General features: G+C 36.9%; 1 protein-coding gene across 2 annotated transcripts in view; it reads left to right on the top strand.

Annotated features, from left to right (window-relative positions):
- FADS2 (fatty acid desaturase 2) overlaps positions 1 to 19,094 on the top strand; it is a 416,746-nt gene that overhangs the window by 332,545 nt on the left and 65,107 nt on the right. For both annotated transcript variants that reach the window (XM_044067446.1, XM_044067448.1), the window contains exons 7-8: positions 9,298 to 9,374; positions 17,017 to 17,114. In XM_044067446.1, coding sequence (XP_043923381.1) covers positions 9,298 to 9,374; positions 17,017 to 17,114 — 175 coding nt within the window. The remainder of the gene's footprint in view (positions 1 to 9,297; positions 9,375 to 17,016; positions 17,115 to 19,094) is intronic.

Genomic DNA, 19,094 nt, shown 5'->3' with positions numbered 1-19,094 from the left:
AATGTGCTAACAGTTTAAAATCTATACAGGTACAGTAAAAACAATATGCAGAGCTTTTTTTTAGGCAAAATGAGGTCGAGATGCAGTAATTTAAGCGAAAGCCAGAAAAAATACTTATAAATCCAGGAAAGTCACTCTTTCACTCTCTGCTGCTTGTAGAACTCTGCAGGACACCACGAGGAGCTGTGCTGAGTCTTTTACAAGTGAAAAAGCGCGCAAAAACGAGCTTTATAGCAGGGGGTTGAAAAGAACCAGGAATTGACCCAAAATGGCCAATAAACTACAAGTTGCTGGGCTGGAACCACTCCTCTAGGGACAAATAGGCTGCTTAGTGCTCCCCACTCCCACTGGTGAACAAAGAAGCTTCCTCTTATCCAAATAAGGATATGGATAGCACAGGAACTAAGACAAAGCCCAGAGATCAGCAAAATCTGAAGACTGGACTATTCTAGTTCAGAAAAGCAGGAAAACAAGGATTTTTTTGTTTTTTTTCTTTTTTTTACAGAGACAGAAGAAAAAGACACAGTAGCAAACAGTAAATGCTATAAAATGGCTAGCACACTTGAGTGTGTTAGCCTAACAATTAAATTAAACAAAAATATCTTTTTAAAGTGCTAACAGTTTAAAATCTACACAGGTACAGTAAAAACAATATGCAGAGCTGTTTTTTTAGACGAAATGCAGTCAAGATGCAGTAATTTAAGGGAAAGCCAGAAAAAATACTTACAAATCCAGGAAAGTCACTCTTTCACTCTCTGCTGCTTGTAGAACTCTGCAGGACACCACGAGGAGCCCTGCTGAGTCTTTTACAAGTGAAAAAGCGCGCAAAATCGGGCTTTATAGCAGGGGGTTGAAAAGAGCCAGGAATTGACCCAAAATGGCCAATAAACTACAAGTTGCTGGGCTGGAACCACTCCTCTAGGGACAAATAGGCTGCTCAGTGTTCCCCACTCCCACTGGTGAACAAAGAAGCTTCCTCTTATCCAAATAAGGATATGGATAGCACAGGAACTAAGACAAAGCCCAGAGATCAGTAAAATCTGAAGACTGGACTATTCTAGTTCAGAAAAGTGGGAAAACAAGGATTTTTTTTTTTCTTTTTTTTACAGAGACAGAAGAAAAAGATACAGTAGCAAACAGTAAAAGCTATAAAACGGCTAGTGCACGTGAGTGTGTTAGCCTAACAATTAAATTGAACAAAAATAACTTTTTAAAATGCTAACCATTTAAAATCTACACAGGTACAGTAAAAACAATATGCAGAGCTGTTTTCTAGGCGAAATGCAGTCAAGATGCAGTAATTTAAGCGAAAGACAGAAAAAAATACTTATATGTCCAGGAAAGTCACTCTTTCACTCTCTGCTGCTTGTAGAACTCTGCAGGACACCACGAGGAGCTGTGCTGAGTCTTTTACAAGCGAAAAAGCACGCAAAAACGGGCTTTATAGCAGGGGGTTGAAAAGAGCCAGGAATTGACCCAAAATGGCCAATAAACTACAAGTTGCTGGGCTGGAACCACTCCTCTAGGGACAAATAGGCTGCTCAGTGCTCCCCACTCCCACTGGTGAACAAAGAAGCTTCCTCCTATCCAAATAAGGATATGGATAGCACAGGAACTAAGACAAAGCCAAGAGATCAGCAAAATCTGAAGACTGGACTATTCTAGTTCAGAAAAGCGGGCAAAGGATATTTTTTTTGTTTTTTTTTCTTTTTTTTTACAGGGACAGAAGAAAAAGATACAGTAGCAAACAGTAAATGCTATAAAACGGCTAGCGCACTTGAGTGTGTTAGCCTAACAATTAAATTAAATAAAAATTACTTTTTAAAGTGCCAACAGTTTAAAATCTACACAGGTACAGTAAAAACAATATGCAGAGCTGTTTTCTAGGCGAAATGCAGTCGAGATGCAGTAATTTAAGTGAAAGCCAGAAAAAATACTTATAAATCCAGGAAAGTCACTCTTTCACTCTCTGCTGCTTGTAGAACTCTGCAGGACACCACGAGGAGCTGTGCTGAGTCTTTTACAAGTGAAAAAGCAGGCAAAAATGGGCTTTATAGCAGGGGGTGGAAAAGAGCCAGGAATTGACCCAAAATGGCCAATAAACTACAAGTTGCTGGGCTGGAACCACTACTCTAGGGACAAATAGGCTGCTCAGTGCTCCCCACTCCCACTGGTGAACAAAGAAGCTTCCTCTTATCCAAATAAGGATATGGATAGCACAGGAACTAAGACAAAGCCCAGAGATCAGCAAAATCTGAAGACTGGACTACTCTAGTTCAGAAAAGCGGGAAAACAAGGATATTTTTTTGTTTTTTTCTTTTTTTTACAGAGACAGAAGAAAAAGATACAGTAGCAAACAGTAAATGCTATAAAACGGCTAGCGCACTTGAGTGTGTTAGCCTAACAATTAAATTAAACAAAAATAACTTTTTAAAGTGCTAACAGTTTAAAATCTACACAGGTACAGTAAAAACAATATGCAGGGCTGTTTTTTAGGCAAAATGCAGTCGAGATGCAGTAATTTAAGCGAAATCCAGAAAAAATACTTATAAATCCAGGAAAGTCACTCTTTCACTCTCTGCTGCTTGTAGAACTCTGCAGGACACCACGAGGAGCTGTGCTGAGTCTTTTACAAGTGAAAAAGCGCGCAAAAACGGGCTTTATACCAGGGGGTTGAAAAGAGCCAGGAATTGACCCAAAATGGCCAATAAACCACAAGTTGCTGGGCTGGAACCACTCCTCTATGGACAATTAGGCTTCTCAGTGCTCTCCACTCCCACTGGTGAACACAGAAGCTTCCTCTTATCCAAATAAGGATATGGATAGCACAGGAACTAAGACAAAGCCCAGAGATCAGCAAAATCTGAAGACTGGATTATTCTAGTTCAGAAAAGCGGGAAAACAAGGATATTTTTTTTTTTAAGAGATGAGAACCCCATGAAAATATTGGCCATAAAATCTTTAATTAGTAGATTGGGTGGGCAACAAGTCCTTATGTGCTCACATAGTTCATTGTTTTTATGACATTTTATAGCTGTCAATAACTTTCTTTACCTACATAAGTATACTGATTATTTGTTTCTAAAACTATTAAAAAAGGAACAAAAGACCAAAAAAAATCTGTATAGGAGTCGGCAACTATAGAAATTCAAGAAGTCTCTTTTTGAAAGGCTGCTGATGCCATCTATCTTTAGAACTACTCAAAGAACATGTTAAATCAGGGCAGTGCCATTAGAACCCAGAGGTATCACTGGAAAAATGGAAAGGTCATGGAGTCATACTGTGTGGTTTGAGTCCATAATGGGATCATGACAGCTAAAAGAACATCATGTCAGTATGGCAGGCACATTACTCTGAATTATAGAAAGGGTATGCATTTGCAAAATTATGCACAACTGGAAAAATTCATGCTGCATTATTTGGCAGTTATTTCTCTATGTGCTTCACTGGAGCTGGCTGAAAACTGCTTGTATACTTAACTGCACGTTCCTAGAATCAGTGTACCCAGCAGAGAACACTAAGTCTGAACATTACCAGGTCGAAAAATAGAACAAATCAGAAATACAGTACCACTTAGAGTGTTGCAGGTTAATTATTCCAACACAAAAATCAATACAAGATAAGGGTCATACATTACACATTTCAGATTAGTGTTATCATCTAGGGATGTAGAAATATCGAGATGTCTGTGTGGCAAACTTTGGGGGAAAAAGAGGCCATACAAGCAAATGAAGGCTTATTTGACGTTTCTGCTGTTTCTCTACAAAACTGCTACATGGGAGGGTTTGTGACATCTTTATGTTTCCAGTTTAAGCAAGATTTGTCACAAGCAACCGTTAAAATTATTAGCTTTTCAGTAATAATAGCTAGCATACAGAGACTGAAGAAGAAAGAGAGAGAGAGAAAGCGAGAGTGAGAATCAATTTATTTATTTACATTTTGACAACCATGTAGGTGAGCTGCATTAATGACCCTTTTCATCAATGACCCTGGTACAGATGTACAGTAAAAATCTGTTTACAGTAATACAGGATGGTTAGTTAATAGATAAAAAAATTGTAAATATTATAAAGCAAGGTGTAGTGTAGTAAATTCAGTATGTATCAATTTAAAGATTCAAAAATACACAAATACCTGCTGTAAGAGCTGTGATACTAGCCATTGCTTGACTGCCTGATTAATTCATTCATTGATTCAGGTGCTGTTACAACCTAGACCTATTACTGTGCATTAAATCTGCAATTCAAGTGAATGTCCCCAGAAGACAAGTTCCTCCCAGTGTAAGTCCTTACTTTAGGAACAGTTATTTGATAAAGTTTATGTTTCACATTATTTCACTACCAGTAATTTATTATTAATAAGCTACCCCAAAATGCATTTGTCAAACTATTTCACAGAAAGTAAAATGAATGTTTGGGACTAGTTTGCTGAAGCTTAAGGGCCAAAAAATGGTAAAGGCATTCAGGAATCTGACTCATTAAAAGTCAGGGAATGGGAGAACTGCTAGAGCTGAGCCGTCTTGGTCTACCATAAAATTCTTCTTAGCACAGTGTAAGAGTGGGGGAATGTTTAGAGTTTGTCCAAGGTCCGATACAGCTGGTACAATCCTAGAAGCAGCTGTAATTCCTGGCTACCGTTTTAATTTGCAGTTGGTATTTTCACTTGTATCTGTCCATATTTTACTGTATATAGTGCATGTACTATTCTTCAAACATTTTATGTTTATGTATTTTCTGTTCTGATGTTTCAATTGCTGCAGAACTATGCATGGCTAGCCATCCAGCAGTGTGAAGATTGTCTCTAGTTGATGGTTAGTTGTTTATGTGACACCCAATCCCATGTGGAAAAATGGGCAAAGATAGTTATAGATGGATGGAGGGATTTCAGTAGTAATCTTATGATGTTTTTAAATGTTATGAGCTGAAAACAACAATGTGTGGTGGGGGGGGGGCAGAGGTGTTGGCAGATTGCAGTTATTCTATACACTGTCCAAATAATGCATAAGGTATGTGGGACATAACATTTTTTTTTAAGTTTTGTTTTGATTTTTTTTTTTTTATTTACACTTTCTGATCACAGAAAGCAACATAATGCAGATATGGGCAGGAAACCAATTTACCAGTGGCATTCTGCTTTGCACTTTATGGTTACCAGAAACACCTTAATGAAAAGGGAGGGGAAATAAACATACAGTTGTGTGTGTGTGTGTGTGTGTGTGTGTGTGTGTGTGTGTGTGTGTGTGTGTGTGTGTGTGTGTGTGTGTGTGTGTGTGTGTGTGTGTGTGTGTTTGTGTGAGAATGTGCGTGTTCATATACATTGGATATAAAAGGTTTACACACCCCTGTTAAAATGCCAGGTTTTTGTGATATAAAAAAATGAGACCACAATAAATCATTTCAAAACATATCCCACCTTTATTGTGACCTATAACCTGTACAATTCAAATGGAAAACAAACAAATTGGTTAGGGGGAAAAAATATAAAAAAATAAAAAACGTACAATAAGCTGGTTGCATAAGTCTGCACACCCATAAACTAATACTTTGTTGAAGCACCTTTTGATTTAATTACAGCATTCAGTCTTCTTGGGTAGGAGTCTATTAGCATGGCACATCTTGACTTCGCAATATTTGCCCACTCTTCCTTCCAAAAGCACTCCAAATCCGTCAGATTGCGAGGGCATCTCTTCAGGTCACCCCACAGACTTTCTATTGGATTTATCTCTGGGCTCTGGCTGGGCCATTCCAAAACTTTAATTTTCTTCTGGTGAAGCCATTCTTTTGTTGATTTGGATGTATGCTTGGGGTCATTGTTGTGTTGAATGGAGAAATTCCTCTTCATCTTTCTAGCAGACACCTAAAGGTTTTGGGCCAAAAGTGACTGGTATCTGGAACTGTTCATAATTCTCTCCAGCTTGACTAAAGCCCCAGTTCCAGCTGAAGAAAAGCAACCCTAAAGCATGTTACTGCAACCACCATGCTTCACCGTGGGGATGGTGTTCTTTTGGTGATGAGAAGTGTTGTTTTTGTGCCAAATGGACCTTTTGGAATTGTGGCCAGAAAGTTCAACTTTGGTCTCATCAGACCATAATACATTTTTCCACATGCTTTTGGGAGACTTGATGTATTGTTTTGCAAATTTTAGCCAGGCTTGGATGTTTTTCTGTGTAAGAAAAGGCTTCCATCTTGCAACCCTACCCCATAGCCCAGACATATGGGGAATACGGGAAATTGTTGTCACATGTAGTACACAACCAGTACTTGCAAGAAATTCCTGCAGCTCCTTCAGTGTTGCTGTAGGTGTCTTGGTAGCCTCCCTGACCAGTTTTCATCTTGTCTTTTTAGCAGTTTGGGAGGGATGTCCAGTTCTTTGCAACATCACTGCTGTCCCATATTTTCTCCACTTTTTGATGACTGTCTTCACTGTGTTCCATGGTATATCCAATGCTGTGGAAATTGTTTGTACCCTTCTCCTGACTGATACCTTTCAACAATGAGATCCTGTTGATGTTTTGTAAGCTCTCTGTGAACCATGGCTTTTGCTGTAGCAGGCAACTAAGTAAATCTCAGGAAAATCCTACTAGGACAGCTGAACTTTATTTGGGGTTAATCAGAGTCTCTTTAATTGATGGCAGGTGTGTACCCAAGTAGACGGAATGCTGTAATTAAATCAAAAGGTGCTTCAACAAAGTATTAGTTTAATGGTGTGCATACTTATGCAACCAGCTTATTGTGCATTTTCTATTTTTTATATTTTTCTCCTAACAGATTTATTTGTTTTTCAATTGAATTGTGCAGGTTATAGGTCACATTAAAGGTAGGAAAAGTTTTGAAATAATTTATTGTGGTCTCATTTGTTTATATCACAAAAACTTATCATTTTAACAGGGGTGTGTAAACTTTTTATATCCAGTGTGTATAAATATACATATATATATATATATATATATATATATATATATAAGGTATATGTGTGTGTGTGTGTGTGTGTGTGTATATATATATATATATATATATATAAATAATTCACACCATAGTAGTTAAATACTGGTCATGTCTGGTGTTTTCTCCCCAATAAAGGACTGCTGAATACAACATTTTTATGTGACAGAAGTTGTTTGGACATTTTATATTTTATTTGTTTTGTGAAGTTGGTTTTCCATGTGATGCGCTGCTTTTTGGAAATCTTTAAATATATATATATATATATATAGAGAGAGAGAGAGAGAGTGAGAGAGAGAGAGACACTGTAATGTTGAATATATATTAAAAAGGGATGCATATTGTTAGAGAGCAACAAAATGGATTTGATTTTGGCTTTCAGTTCACACTAAGACATATTTCTTTATTAAAAGTAATGACAAACATGGTATATTTTTAATCAGGAAGAACATTATTTAGTTCATCTATTCATTTGCATAGCAGTTTACTTTGATCTTTGTTAACTTGCTTGTACTGCTGCTTTAATGTTTCTGTCTTTCAGAAGCAGCTTAGTGACAGAAACAACAAGCTGCATTGTGCATAATGCACTCCAACACACTAAATATATTCCTGAGGTCAGAAACCATAGAGGCTTTAAGCAATGGTGTGTTTATAGTACAACTATAGTCTGGCTCATCAGTTTTATCACTGTCTCATTCCTCACTTTCAATATATATCTACAGCTCTTACAGAGTAATAATTGCTGGCTGCAAACACAATTTTCCTTCCTGAAGATACCACATTATCTTCTCAACTTGCTGTTTTGCTAAAAAATCACAGTTTCTTATCTACAGCCCTCTACTTAGGAAAAGATCTGCCTAAATTCTACATATACAGATGGGTTTGTAGTATTGAGGGAAGGTCTCTGACTAGAACTCTTCCGTCCTACATAAGAATACCAGACTGAACACAAAGGTGGGATGGGAGAAATATTGGTTCATATGTGATGGGTGGGGAGAATGCATGTGGACCTTTTGGCTCATCCTGCTGTACGTGGCTCCTGGATGAGACCTGGTGATCTGTTAAAGAGTGCCTGCTGTCATGGTGAAAGGCTGCTTAAAGGTGGACTGGTAACATCCACACACTTGTCCCACTGCACTCCTTGCCCAAGATCCATAAGTGAGACATGCATGGGGAGATTAGGTACTTAGAAGAAGTACCAGTCCACACAGGACAACTATCCACCATCTATTGACTCTTGTCTCTCCAAGTATATGTCTAGGGGATAGAGGGACAAATTGGGTCAGTTCATGCATAGGCTTGATATTTGCATTGGGAGGCCCAAAATGAAATGATAGAAGAGAGTGACGCATACAGTAATCATCCATTTGGCAGCACTTTCAGCCTTAACTTCTGCCATAAGAAGTTCTATGTCCTCTGAGACTAAGAAACGTTTTGAAGCACATGAGATAAGAATCAGACAGCAACAGCTCTTGACTCAAAGAATTACATGTGATTGTGGAATCTATTGAACAACCAAATATAACTATTTAATTAAACTGCAATTAAGTCATTTCTTTACTAATCACCCTAGACCCCCTTGACCATTAAGTCTCCCCCAGCCTCTCAATGTCTTTCTTTGTCCATTGATTTCTCCTGGGACAAGAACCTATTTTACATTTATACCCCTAGGAAGGAGTGAACTGTGAGTGATTTGATCATCTGTGGAGACAGCAAGGTTTTCTCTTTCTGACCCTAAAACCCCATACATGCCCAGTGAGCATTCTCCCTGAAGCATGCAATGGCTGTAGTGGGACACTATCTATCACGTCTATAAACTGTATATACCTGTAGATGACCCTGCATCTTGGAATAAGCAAATATTGCATATTTCTGCAGAAAAGGCACAGTCCCTTCACTCTTTTCCCTCACTCTGGAACCTTCCTTGCCAGCTCCAGGAGATACCCAAGCAGCTAAATGAAGTTGGACCCTGGGCTCTGTTCCTATATGCCAACAAAACTGTCTAGTCCTTTATTAATTTGCATTATGTTATGTATGTTTCTTATTTTCTGTATTCCTTGCTGTTGGTAGTTTCACTGCACATTTTTGTGTTATATAAACTTGTTTTTGTCTTCTTCCCAGAGTATGGTCTTATTCTGTCATCAAAAAATAAATGCAATATATTCTTTCAATTACAGTTGTTGTTTGTGTTTCTAGCCCTATAATCTACACCAGGGATGAACAGTATGACCTTAACGACTCCAGCTATTTACAAATATTTCTTAGCAAAATTCCCTTGCTGAGAATATGTTAGGTCCCCATTTTTTATGGCTGTAACAGTACTGATTTGTGCTCTTTCTGTGTTTATTTCTCCTAGTTGGACCACCCCTCCTTATTCCAGTGTACTTCCATATACAGATAGTACACACAATGATCTCACGACGGGACTGGGTGGTAAGTATGTTTGACTCACTCTGAATCACTACATTCTAAGCTGTTTCCAAAATAACATACACAGTTTCTTTAGTCATTGGAAGAATTTTACTTTTTCAGAGACACTGTAAGTATTCTGATTGCATGTGTTAAGGTTTCTCACATTATGGCACTAAACTTATAGTCTTACAATAAACATCTCACTTTCAGTAGCTCCTCCATGATTTATTGTTACTATCTGTTTTTGCAATAAGCAGCTAATCATACACCAGTGTTAATTTGAAATGCATTTCATTGCCAGAGTAAATTAATTCCTAATGTTTAAATATCTGAGTGATTTTTTTATAGCTTCTGCTTAGGAATTTATGTAAACAAATAAGCTGTATTTGACGGGGTTACCATTTCACTTTGCACAATGCATGCAGAATGCTCTACTTATGAGGAACTTTTAAGGTAACACTCTACACCTCAGAATCTGCAATAGATGCATATTTATGAAGGAGGATTGTTACTTTAAATGGTATAAGAAACAGTAACATCTTGCTTGACTGATTGATTGATTGATTGATTGATTGAACAATTGATTTATATTTCTATTTGTTATCTAGCATAGAGCAAAAATCCACAGGTACATGAGCCCAGGAGCACTGTATAATTGACTTACAGAATCACACAGCAGGCAAATGAAGGTTGCAGGAATTTACATTTTTATTACTGTTGAATGTCTTTGTTTTAATAATCCTAAGGAAATATTAATAACAAAAGTAAAACAAAAATAAACTGAGCTGAAGCAAGATACAAACAACTAACAATAAACTGAAATATTTGTTATGGATGACCTGCAGTAGACCTGTCATAGAAAATTTAAAAACAAAAGAAACAAATCTGAGCCTTAAGTTAAAAAGACGTCACTGCAATCTTGGGAGAGTTGTTTTGAGTTATGACCTCCCAAGGTTTTAGATATTTTGTGGTTGATAAATTGAACGTTGATTGAACAAGACAGTGACTATTCATAGTAGATTTGCAAAAAAAATGTTTTCCCCAATTAGCTGTGTTGTTTTGACTCTTCAGCTGGTTTGTTTTGTCCAGTCAAAGCTTCCCTGAATTTAGTCTTGTAAAAAGAAACATTGCGAGTCCACAAGGATATAATACATTGAAAACTCTCAAACTTTTAAAGAAAAAAAATCCTTTCGGTTTAATGCATTTATCATCTATTTGATTTTACAAGATATTTGGATTACTTAAGTTAAGGAGACTGACAGAAAAAGTCAGCCTGACAGTTCCAATACTCTTGGCATTACCTGAAATAAAGCTGCAATAAACTTCATTTGTAGTGGAAACTCAAATCTTCCAGTCTTCCATCCAGTGAGAAAAGAAACAGACAAGGGACACAAATGTTTCAATTTCAAAAACTTATCTAACCCAAGTTTGGGACAAAATAAATTGCTTACAAGAATTATTTAATAGCATAAATAGCTTATAAAGATTTGTTTATTATATAATGTGTATAAAATTATGCTCTTTTCACGCTACCATTTAGTTTTGGGGCAGCTGGAGTTGTCATATTATTATTTTTTTAATCTCCCTATGTTTCTTTTAAGAATTTAATTGGAACTACTTGAAGCAAGTTACTAATATAATAAAAAGTTTGAAAAATATGCTCATTTTTAAAATAGATATGGTGGGATAATGGTGAGACCTGGGGCTTTACATAACAATGTTAATACCTTTCTAAGTTACTGAAGGATTTGTTTTGTTTGCTCCATCATAATTTTGAATAAACTTGATTCAATATTTCATAGTTTAAAATATTAATGAGTTTCACACACAAATAATTCAGAGACAGAGTTAATTTCAATTGAATAGAGTATAATCATGTAAATTTAGTTTTTAATTGGACATATTTGTCACTTTATTTACAGTAAATAAAGATTATTGAAATGAGATGCAAGGCATAAAGTCTAATTTATGCAAACATATGTACGCTCCCTGTGTTTCTTATCTTGTACAATATCTATTTCTCCAGTGTTAATACTATAGTTAATTTGATAAACTGTACTACATAAAATTATTGGTTTAGTTCACACATTTTCAGTGTTGCTGCTCTGCTTTGTTACCTTGTGTTTGTATTTCCTGGTTTGAACCTTTAGTCCTAACTGATCAATGCAGAACCCAGTCAAAAAAAATTCAAATTAAATGAAAGTAAATTAAGCAAGTAAATAAATAAATAAATGCAGATGTATACACATACACACACACACACACACACACACACACACACACACACACACACACACACACACACACACACACACACACACACACGTGCACACACACACACATACATACACAAATACACATACATACATATGGATTACTATCATAAATGCAACATTCACAAGCGCGAACGGTAATGTTACCGAGGCATATCCTCGACTCATGCATATTAAATGGGTCCAATGGTCAACAGTGACAATGTTTTGTCAATAATAATATCAAAAGCTGCCATTGCCAACCATGCTTTATGCCTCTGATGTATTAACGATCTTATGAACTGACATACAACTGTATGTAGACATTCCGACTATCACTACCATGTTCGAGCAGGTGCCTGTCATTCAACTGACATTCTGCCTTTTGATTGCAAACCCATACATAATATATCTACACACACACACACACACACAGACACACACACACACACACACACACACACACAGACACACACACACAGACACACACACACAATTCATACATACATAAAAATAGTAGTATTGTCAGCAATGCAGTAATACTAATGGTACTTTTATAAAAGACAAAAAAATCTGTTATGTAACTAGATACCAACTGGGTGAACATACATCTCAACTGTCCACATTTTTAGAGAACATCCAGATTTTTGCCTCATATTTTTGGTGTATTCCTCATAAACTTTGTGGTTTCTTTCAAACCACTGCAGGCTGAAGTCACTAAGTAATGGCATACATTTGAGTTTCTGACTTCATATCCTGCAGAAAATGCACACTAACAGAAAACCTGTTATTCTAGCAATTTTCAAAATTTATAAGAGTAATATATAAAATCAGTCAATGATTTTGCCCCCCCCCCCAACATCATTTTTGGTATTGCCCATATTTCCACCATTTAGAAGTGAGAGGTACGAGAAAGAGCCTGAAGTCAAATTTACAAACAGCTTGACAGTCCTCATGATGTATGCAAAGTCCAAATGAATATTCAAGAAGTTATAACTTCAGATCAGTCAGAATCAAGACAAGATACTATACAGTACTGCAGCTTGTTGGAAATACAGGGAAATATTCATTTCCTTGAACAAAAGTGAATCAGCTTTGATCTCAAGTACAGATTAAAAGAACTTATCAAAGTCCAGTTCATATCCTAGGAAGGACATTTGTTTGTGCAGAGCTTCTGTAAAGTCTGTAATAACTCATTAATAGAAGATGTAGCTAACTCTGAGATCTGATGATATTAGAAATCATTTTATTGAATAGAGGATGAAATCAAGTTCTCCTCTTCTGGAGTGTGGGAGTGAAGCCCCACAGAAGAATATGTATCAAAGAATTGCCTGGTTGTTATACCTGATCTGACCTAATGGGTTTTGTGTACTTGTACCACAATTACATGTCTTATGTCCCAGTCAAAGTACATCTAACGTCTGGAGGGTTCAGAAGACTTCCAAACTATGTTTTTGACAGAAATTTGAAGGTGATGCTGTAATTTCATTCTTTATAATATGTAAACATATGTATACCTGTCACAACCCTATCTTTTAACTCATGCGCCAAAGGTTGTTTGCCTCCTGCAAGCATGGAACTAAATGAGAAAGTTGAAGACTAATGCAGAGGAATATGAAGTATGATTCATAGGTTTAACACTGCAAAAGGGCCTCTTCAGGTTCAGATGGCATCATGTGTAGCTACACATCTGCAGTTTCTTTCACTGTGTATCAAAATAGCATAACCATATGCCTTTACCTTCCCGGGTGTCTCACTGTTGCTTTTGGCTATGAAAGCATGGTAGCGCTTACCTCGTTCAGTGATCCTTTATTCTGTGAAAAGCATAGCACCATCTGGTGTCATTTCAGGACATATGTGGTACAGTCACATGGTCGATATCTGCTAACCAATAAGGCTAACAATAAAAGGTCACCTGCAGGTAGGAACTCTAGTATCTCCAATCCAGCATGACTGTATACAGGGAGAATGCATCAAAACAAACCAAAATTCCAATGCAGGATTGTTGAGAGCCCAAATGCATAGAACAGTACCTCCAACGGAATTATTTTATTTCTAAAAATAAAATAAATGCAGTTCCAAATCATCCTCCTTCAAAAGAGAGACTGACTACAGATATTCCTTTTATAGGTTTTGTTGGGATAGTATATCCAGTCCATCCTGACCATATACAGGTAGCATACTTCCTCATAAGTTAAATGCTTATGGACACCATTTTTGAAAGTATTTTTATTTATTTATTTATTTATATTACATTTGTTGACCAGGATAGTCCGACTGGATGCATGTCCATTTTCAGCGGAGGCCCGGGGAGAAAAGCTCTAAGGGTAAGCAGATACAGCTTTACATAATACCAGCATTACATATTACAAACAGACTATTTACAGAGATTACATAAGTAAGCAAGTTAAACAAGTTCCACAGGTTACAGTTAGTCCTGAGCACAAGTCAGAATTAAATTAAATTACACAGTAAACTGGTTAACAGGTTAAATCATCAAATGCAAATACTGTGCATTTTGAAATTATTATGGAGATTAATGTGGCAGAGTGGTTATGGGTGCTGGCTCACCATGTGTAGCTCTGCAGTTCATTTCTTTGTCAAGGTGTCTTCCCTATGTGAAATCTGCATGTGTGTTTGTGAATTCTGCATGCAGCTATGTGAAATCTGCATGCACATATTTGAATTCTGCATGCAGCTATGTAAAATCTGTATGCACCTATGTGAAGTCTGCACACACCTATGTAAAGTCTGCATGCACTCTATGATGCTACAAGTGTTTCTGCTAGATGCTTCAGTTTCTTCCCATAAGCTTTGGGTGAATGACTATTCTCCAGACTGGCTATAGAAATGGCATCATGTACTACCCCACAGCCAAAGAATAATCAGATGCTGTTAGCAAAATGGGATGTACCTTTATGTGTAAGTGCAAAGATAAGAGTTCTCACTTATAGTGCAGAGCAGTAAATAAAGACCCATGGGGCAGATACACAAAAAGTACAAAACAAACCCTGCAAAATAAGCATGAAATAGACATAACTGAGTCCAAAGTAGGATAATGTGCCTTGATAACAGAATATTGTTTTATAATAAAGCAACTATATCTCAGCAGTATCTGGTATCATGTCTAACAGTGGGCATGATAAAAGAATTTGTAAGAAGTGTGAGTATGAAATGGTCGCATGAATGACATTGGAAACTGTTATACACTCATTCAAATGTTTGCACACTCACTTGCCACTCCAATTATTTTCTCTTAAAGACATGATGAATGCTTTGGGATAAAAAACACAGATGGTTAACAGAGAGTACAGTTGCATTATGAATGATTAATGGTGGCGCATATCTGCTTCCCACTGATCTGGCCATACAGTATGTTAAGGAGAAATGCAGTCTCTGTCCAGAACACAGGTGCTTTGAGTTTTGTATATAAGTGCAAATCCACACAGAGAATTGTATTCCTGGAGCCATGACAATACATGTTTGTGGTAGACTGTTGCTGTCCAACCTGGATATCAATAGTAATTTGTATTCCACAGTATGACAATTGATCCTCTAGTTGTATGAACAATTGAACAGTGCCTAACTGTCTGCACCTTACTTAAGTTTATTTAAGTCACAGTTACTTTGGCATAGTCATTGACTTTGTGGGGGTAGAATGAGGCACCTTCTTCCTCAGTACAGCCCACAGTGTGGAGGGGACTTATTATCTTAATGTGTTGGCGTAAAAACACTGTAACTCGCACATTAGACTGGACCCTCATTCTTGGGTAGAAACAATACTTTAAAAAACATTTCAAAGATGATCTGTGTTAATCTAGGGTTTTGACTGGCTCTATGACAAAACCGTGAAGGAAGGATACATTGCATGCTGAAACACTGAAACAAATACCATCAAACATAATATATTAAAGGAGAAATCTCCTTCTACAAAAAATCTGCAACTACATAAAAAAATCAAACCAAGTAAAAAATACAGTTATTTTTTGTAGTGGATAACCCCCCCCTCATGCATTCTCAGGTGAATGGTTTGACTCTAGAATCCTATACTTAAATATACTAACTTCATGGTAATACAACCAGTGAAAAAGACAACACCACTAATGAAACAGTGTTATTATTCTTTTTTAAAATACTATATTTACATCTCCAGTGCCATTTGTCTCAGAGTGAATGGAGAAACACAAAGCATCAATGGAGTCCATTATCCATTTATCATTATCTCAGTGTGTGCCTTCTGAAAGATAATATGGCTCACATCCTTGAACATGGAGCAGACAGAGGATGGGTATGCATAAGGGTAAGGCAAAGCAAATCGTTATACCTAACAACAGTGATATGCGGAATGAGAAACACTGCAACTATCATGCAGTCTAATACTATGGGATACAGCCGAGTCACCAAATGCATGTAATTTGAAAGCCATTTGGTGGAAGAAAATCTATGAAAACACTATCAGTGATCTTGGAGGTTCCCTTTTACCCACTGTTGTATGACCTTGGAGTTGGCATATTATAAGCTGGATGTGTTAGGGAGTTATGCACCACATAAGAGGTTGGGGGAGGAGCTTGCCTCACCTGCCAAAATAGCTTTTTCTGAAAATTACTGAAAGTAGTTTTCGGCAATTCTCCCACACCCAATGACATTCAGTGTAAATTGCTTTGGTGGACTCAACATAAATCCTTAAAGTCTCTGGTTATTAAATGGGAGGTAGGGGAACACATGATGTGCAGTGCTGTGTCCATCCTTTTTATTGTTGCTGGCTTGTGGAGTATGTATAATAACTTTACAGCCTCAGTCATGACTATCAATCATATAGACTTATGCCAGTTATTAAGATGTAGATTCTGAATTGGCAGATACAGTGTTTTTTTCTGCACATCTCACGTGCTTTGTCCATCAGAAGTTGCACCTTATATCTGACTTACACTGCAGCCATCATGCTTTGGTTCATTGTACCTGTTTTTTGTAGCAGATGCAGATATCTTATACGTTGTATATCTTCTTTATGAATCTCAAGTATGTTTGGGTTGTTAGGTTAGCAACTTGGCAGGTCTAGGACATATGTAATAAAGGTGGAAGGATGACATGAAATAAATGTAAGGTAGTAGTGCAGCTGATAGTATTATTACTGTGGCATGGATACCTACCACATTATGGCTCAGTAAAGACTAGAGTATAATTCAGGTGTAGTATTATTGCAGTAAGCCTAATGCAGTACATGAGATATTAGCACAGTTGTGTACAGTATTGTCATTATTGCAGGCAATTTGTTCACTATGTAATTAATAAATCAAATAAATAGCACTTGTCTGATAAAAGGTCAGTTTGCCAGGAAACATTACTTCTTAGTTAAAGATCAATTCAACCTGATTTGTTTTGTCATTTTATGTATTTTTCTTCCCATCCAGGATTTAATATGGTCCTTATCATACTATACCCGCTACTTTACAACATATATACCTTTTTTTGGAATTTGGGGTGCTTTGGCCTTCATCAGCTTCGTCAGGTAAGACTGGAATAATATGTTGCAGTATTTTAAAGCAGTTTGTGAGACTGTTTGATATGAACAGCAGGACCATATGGCTTTATGTCAAGCATTTGTGAGTCAGCAGGACACACCTTGTAACATTTACATGCAAGCTGATGTAAAACTGGTTAACACAGGGCAACTGATGCATTAAACTCAGTAGGAAAGTTGCATAATTAAAGTTATCTGAAACATCAAGATTTCTCTTGCACCATGTATGTCTCACACTATGTCAGTATATTGACTATTTGAGATACTGAATGTGCCAGCTCTTCCTCACATTCAACGAGTGTCATTTTTGAAGATTCATATCACTGAGCATTGTAAATATGGCTTCCTGTAACTTCTGCTATCATAACTTAAAACTGTATGGCATATTGTATTGTAAAGCAGCTCATTTACATTTGTTATGATATATTTAACATTTTACAGTGACTAGATTGAAATTGCCCCTTCACACACTTCATGAGCACACACACACACACACACACACACACACACACACACACACACACACACACACACACACACACACACACACACACAAATGTGTAGTATATAAACTGAGAGATGAACTCTAGTGTAAAATATAAGGAAATAATAATTCTCTAAAGAACACTGAAATAGGAAACTAATTTTGATACCTGTTCTCAAATTCAAACCAAAAAAGTAACATCTATAACCTCGGACACAAATGACAAATCTGGGTCCCAGGAGATAAATCTCAGAACTAATTACCATAGGGTGGAGTGCATGACAACCTACATATGCTCTGTTTGGTGAAGTACATTGGCACCTTTAGGAGCAGGAAACAAGGAAACAGTGATCTATCAGCTTGACTTCAGTAGTGAAAATCATATAGTCACTGATGGAGAAAGTTTTTTTTGAATGCCTTAAGTTCAGTGGGACAAAGAACACAAAACTCCATACAATGGCATGTATGACTGCTGCATCAGGTAACCTCACTATATTTTTTGACTAGGTAACCAAAGCAGTGGACAAGCAATGGTCTGCAAATATGCGTTTTGTTACCTTATGAAGGCCTTTGATGGAACCACACAAAAGGTTAACAGAGAAGGCAGCATTGGAAGGGATGATATGATAACACCTTGGAAAAAGTACTGGCTTGAAAACTAGACAAATGCAACAAAACTACATACTTTCAACACTGAAGAAAGTATGGTTTGAGCACTTGGTATCTTGCTTTTTTCTTCTGTTTAGAAATTATATTATACGGGTTTACAAAGTAAAGTATGATTTCTGCAGCTGAGGCACAGATTTAAAACAAAATTAGTAATTAACATCAAGAATGCAAAAGGACATGGTGAAATTTGAAGTATAAATAGAAATAATGGTAGCTTAAATTCATTTCAGTTTAATGGACTTAAAATCTAATTTAGCAAAAAACCAGCTGGGGGAGGGGAAGAATAGTAGTAGAAAAACATTGACGTTATCACGTCAGCTGATCCAAGTATCCATTGTGCACAAGAAATTCTGAGACACAAAAAAGAGGCATAAACAGCAGCGAGTAAGAGATATCGTTTTGTAAACAGTGGCTGTTTATAAGATGGCAATGGAAACTGTGCCAACCATTGCTCTGCAACCCCAGTGAAAAGAGAGAGAGACAGAGAGTCCAAACACACTTATATTCCTTTGAGAACTTAATACACCAGCAGAATGTTATTATCAAAGTGGAATTAAAAAGACATGATTTTGCTAATAAAACTGGTATGTGTAATCAGGGCTCAGCCTGTAGAGAGAAACGAGGCTAAGTCAGACAAGTGTGCTAAAGCATACTGTGACAAACTGAGTGGGATTGGGATCGAACTGACTTTCAGAGAAGGTTGACATATCAAAGGCGTTAGGGAAACATTTATTTATTTATCTGAATTCATTTACCCCAGTGCAACACTGATCAAATCTGGCAAATTTCAGTCGCACCTCAGCTCTTAGAGTAAA

The sequence above is a fragment of the Protopterus annectens genome, chromosome 3.part1, assembly GCF_019279795.1.
Source record: "Protopterus annectens isolate FY-2018-M chromosome 3.part1, PAN1.0, whole genome shotgun sequence".
In the NCBI taxonomy this organism is placed as follows: domain Eukaryota; kingdom Metazoa; phylum Chordata; order Ceratodontiformes; family Protopteridae; genus Protopterus; species Protopterus annectens.
Note: the sequence above shows the minus strand (reverse complement) of the source record. Positions and strands in the feature narration are given on the sequence as shown.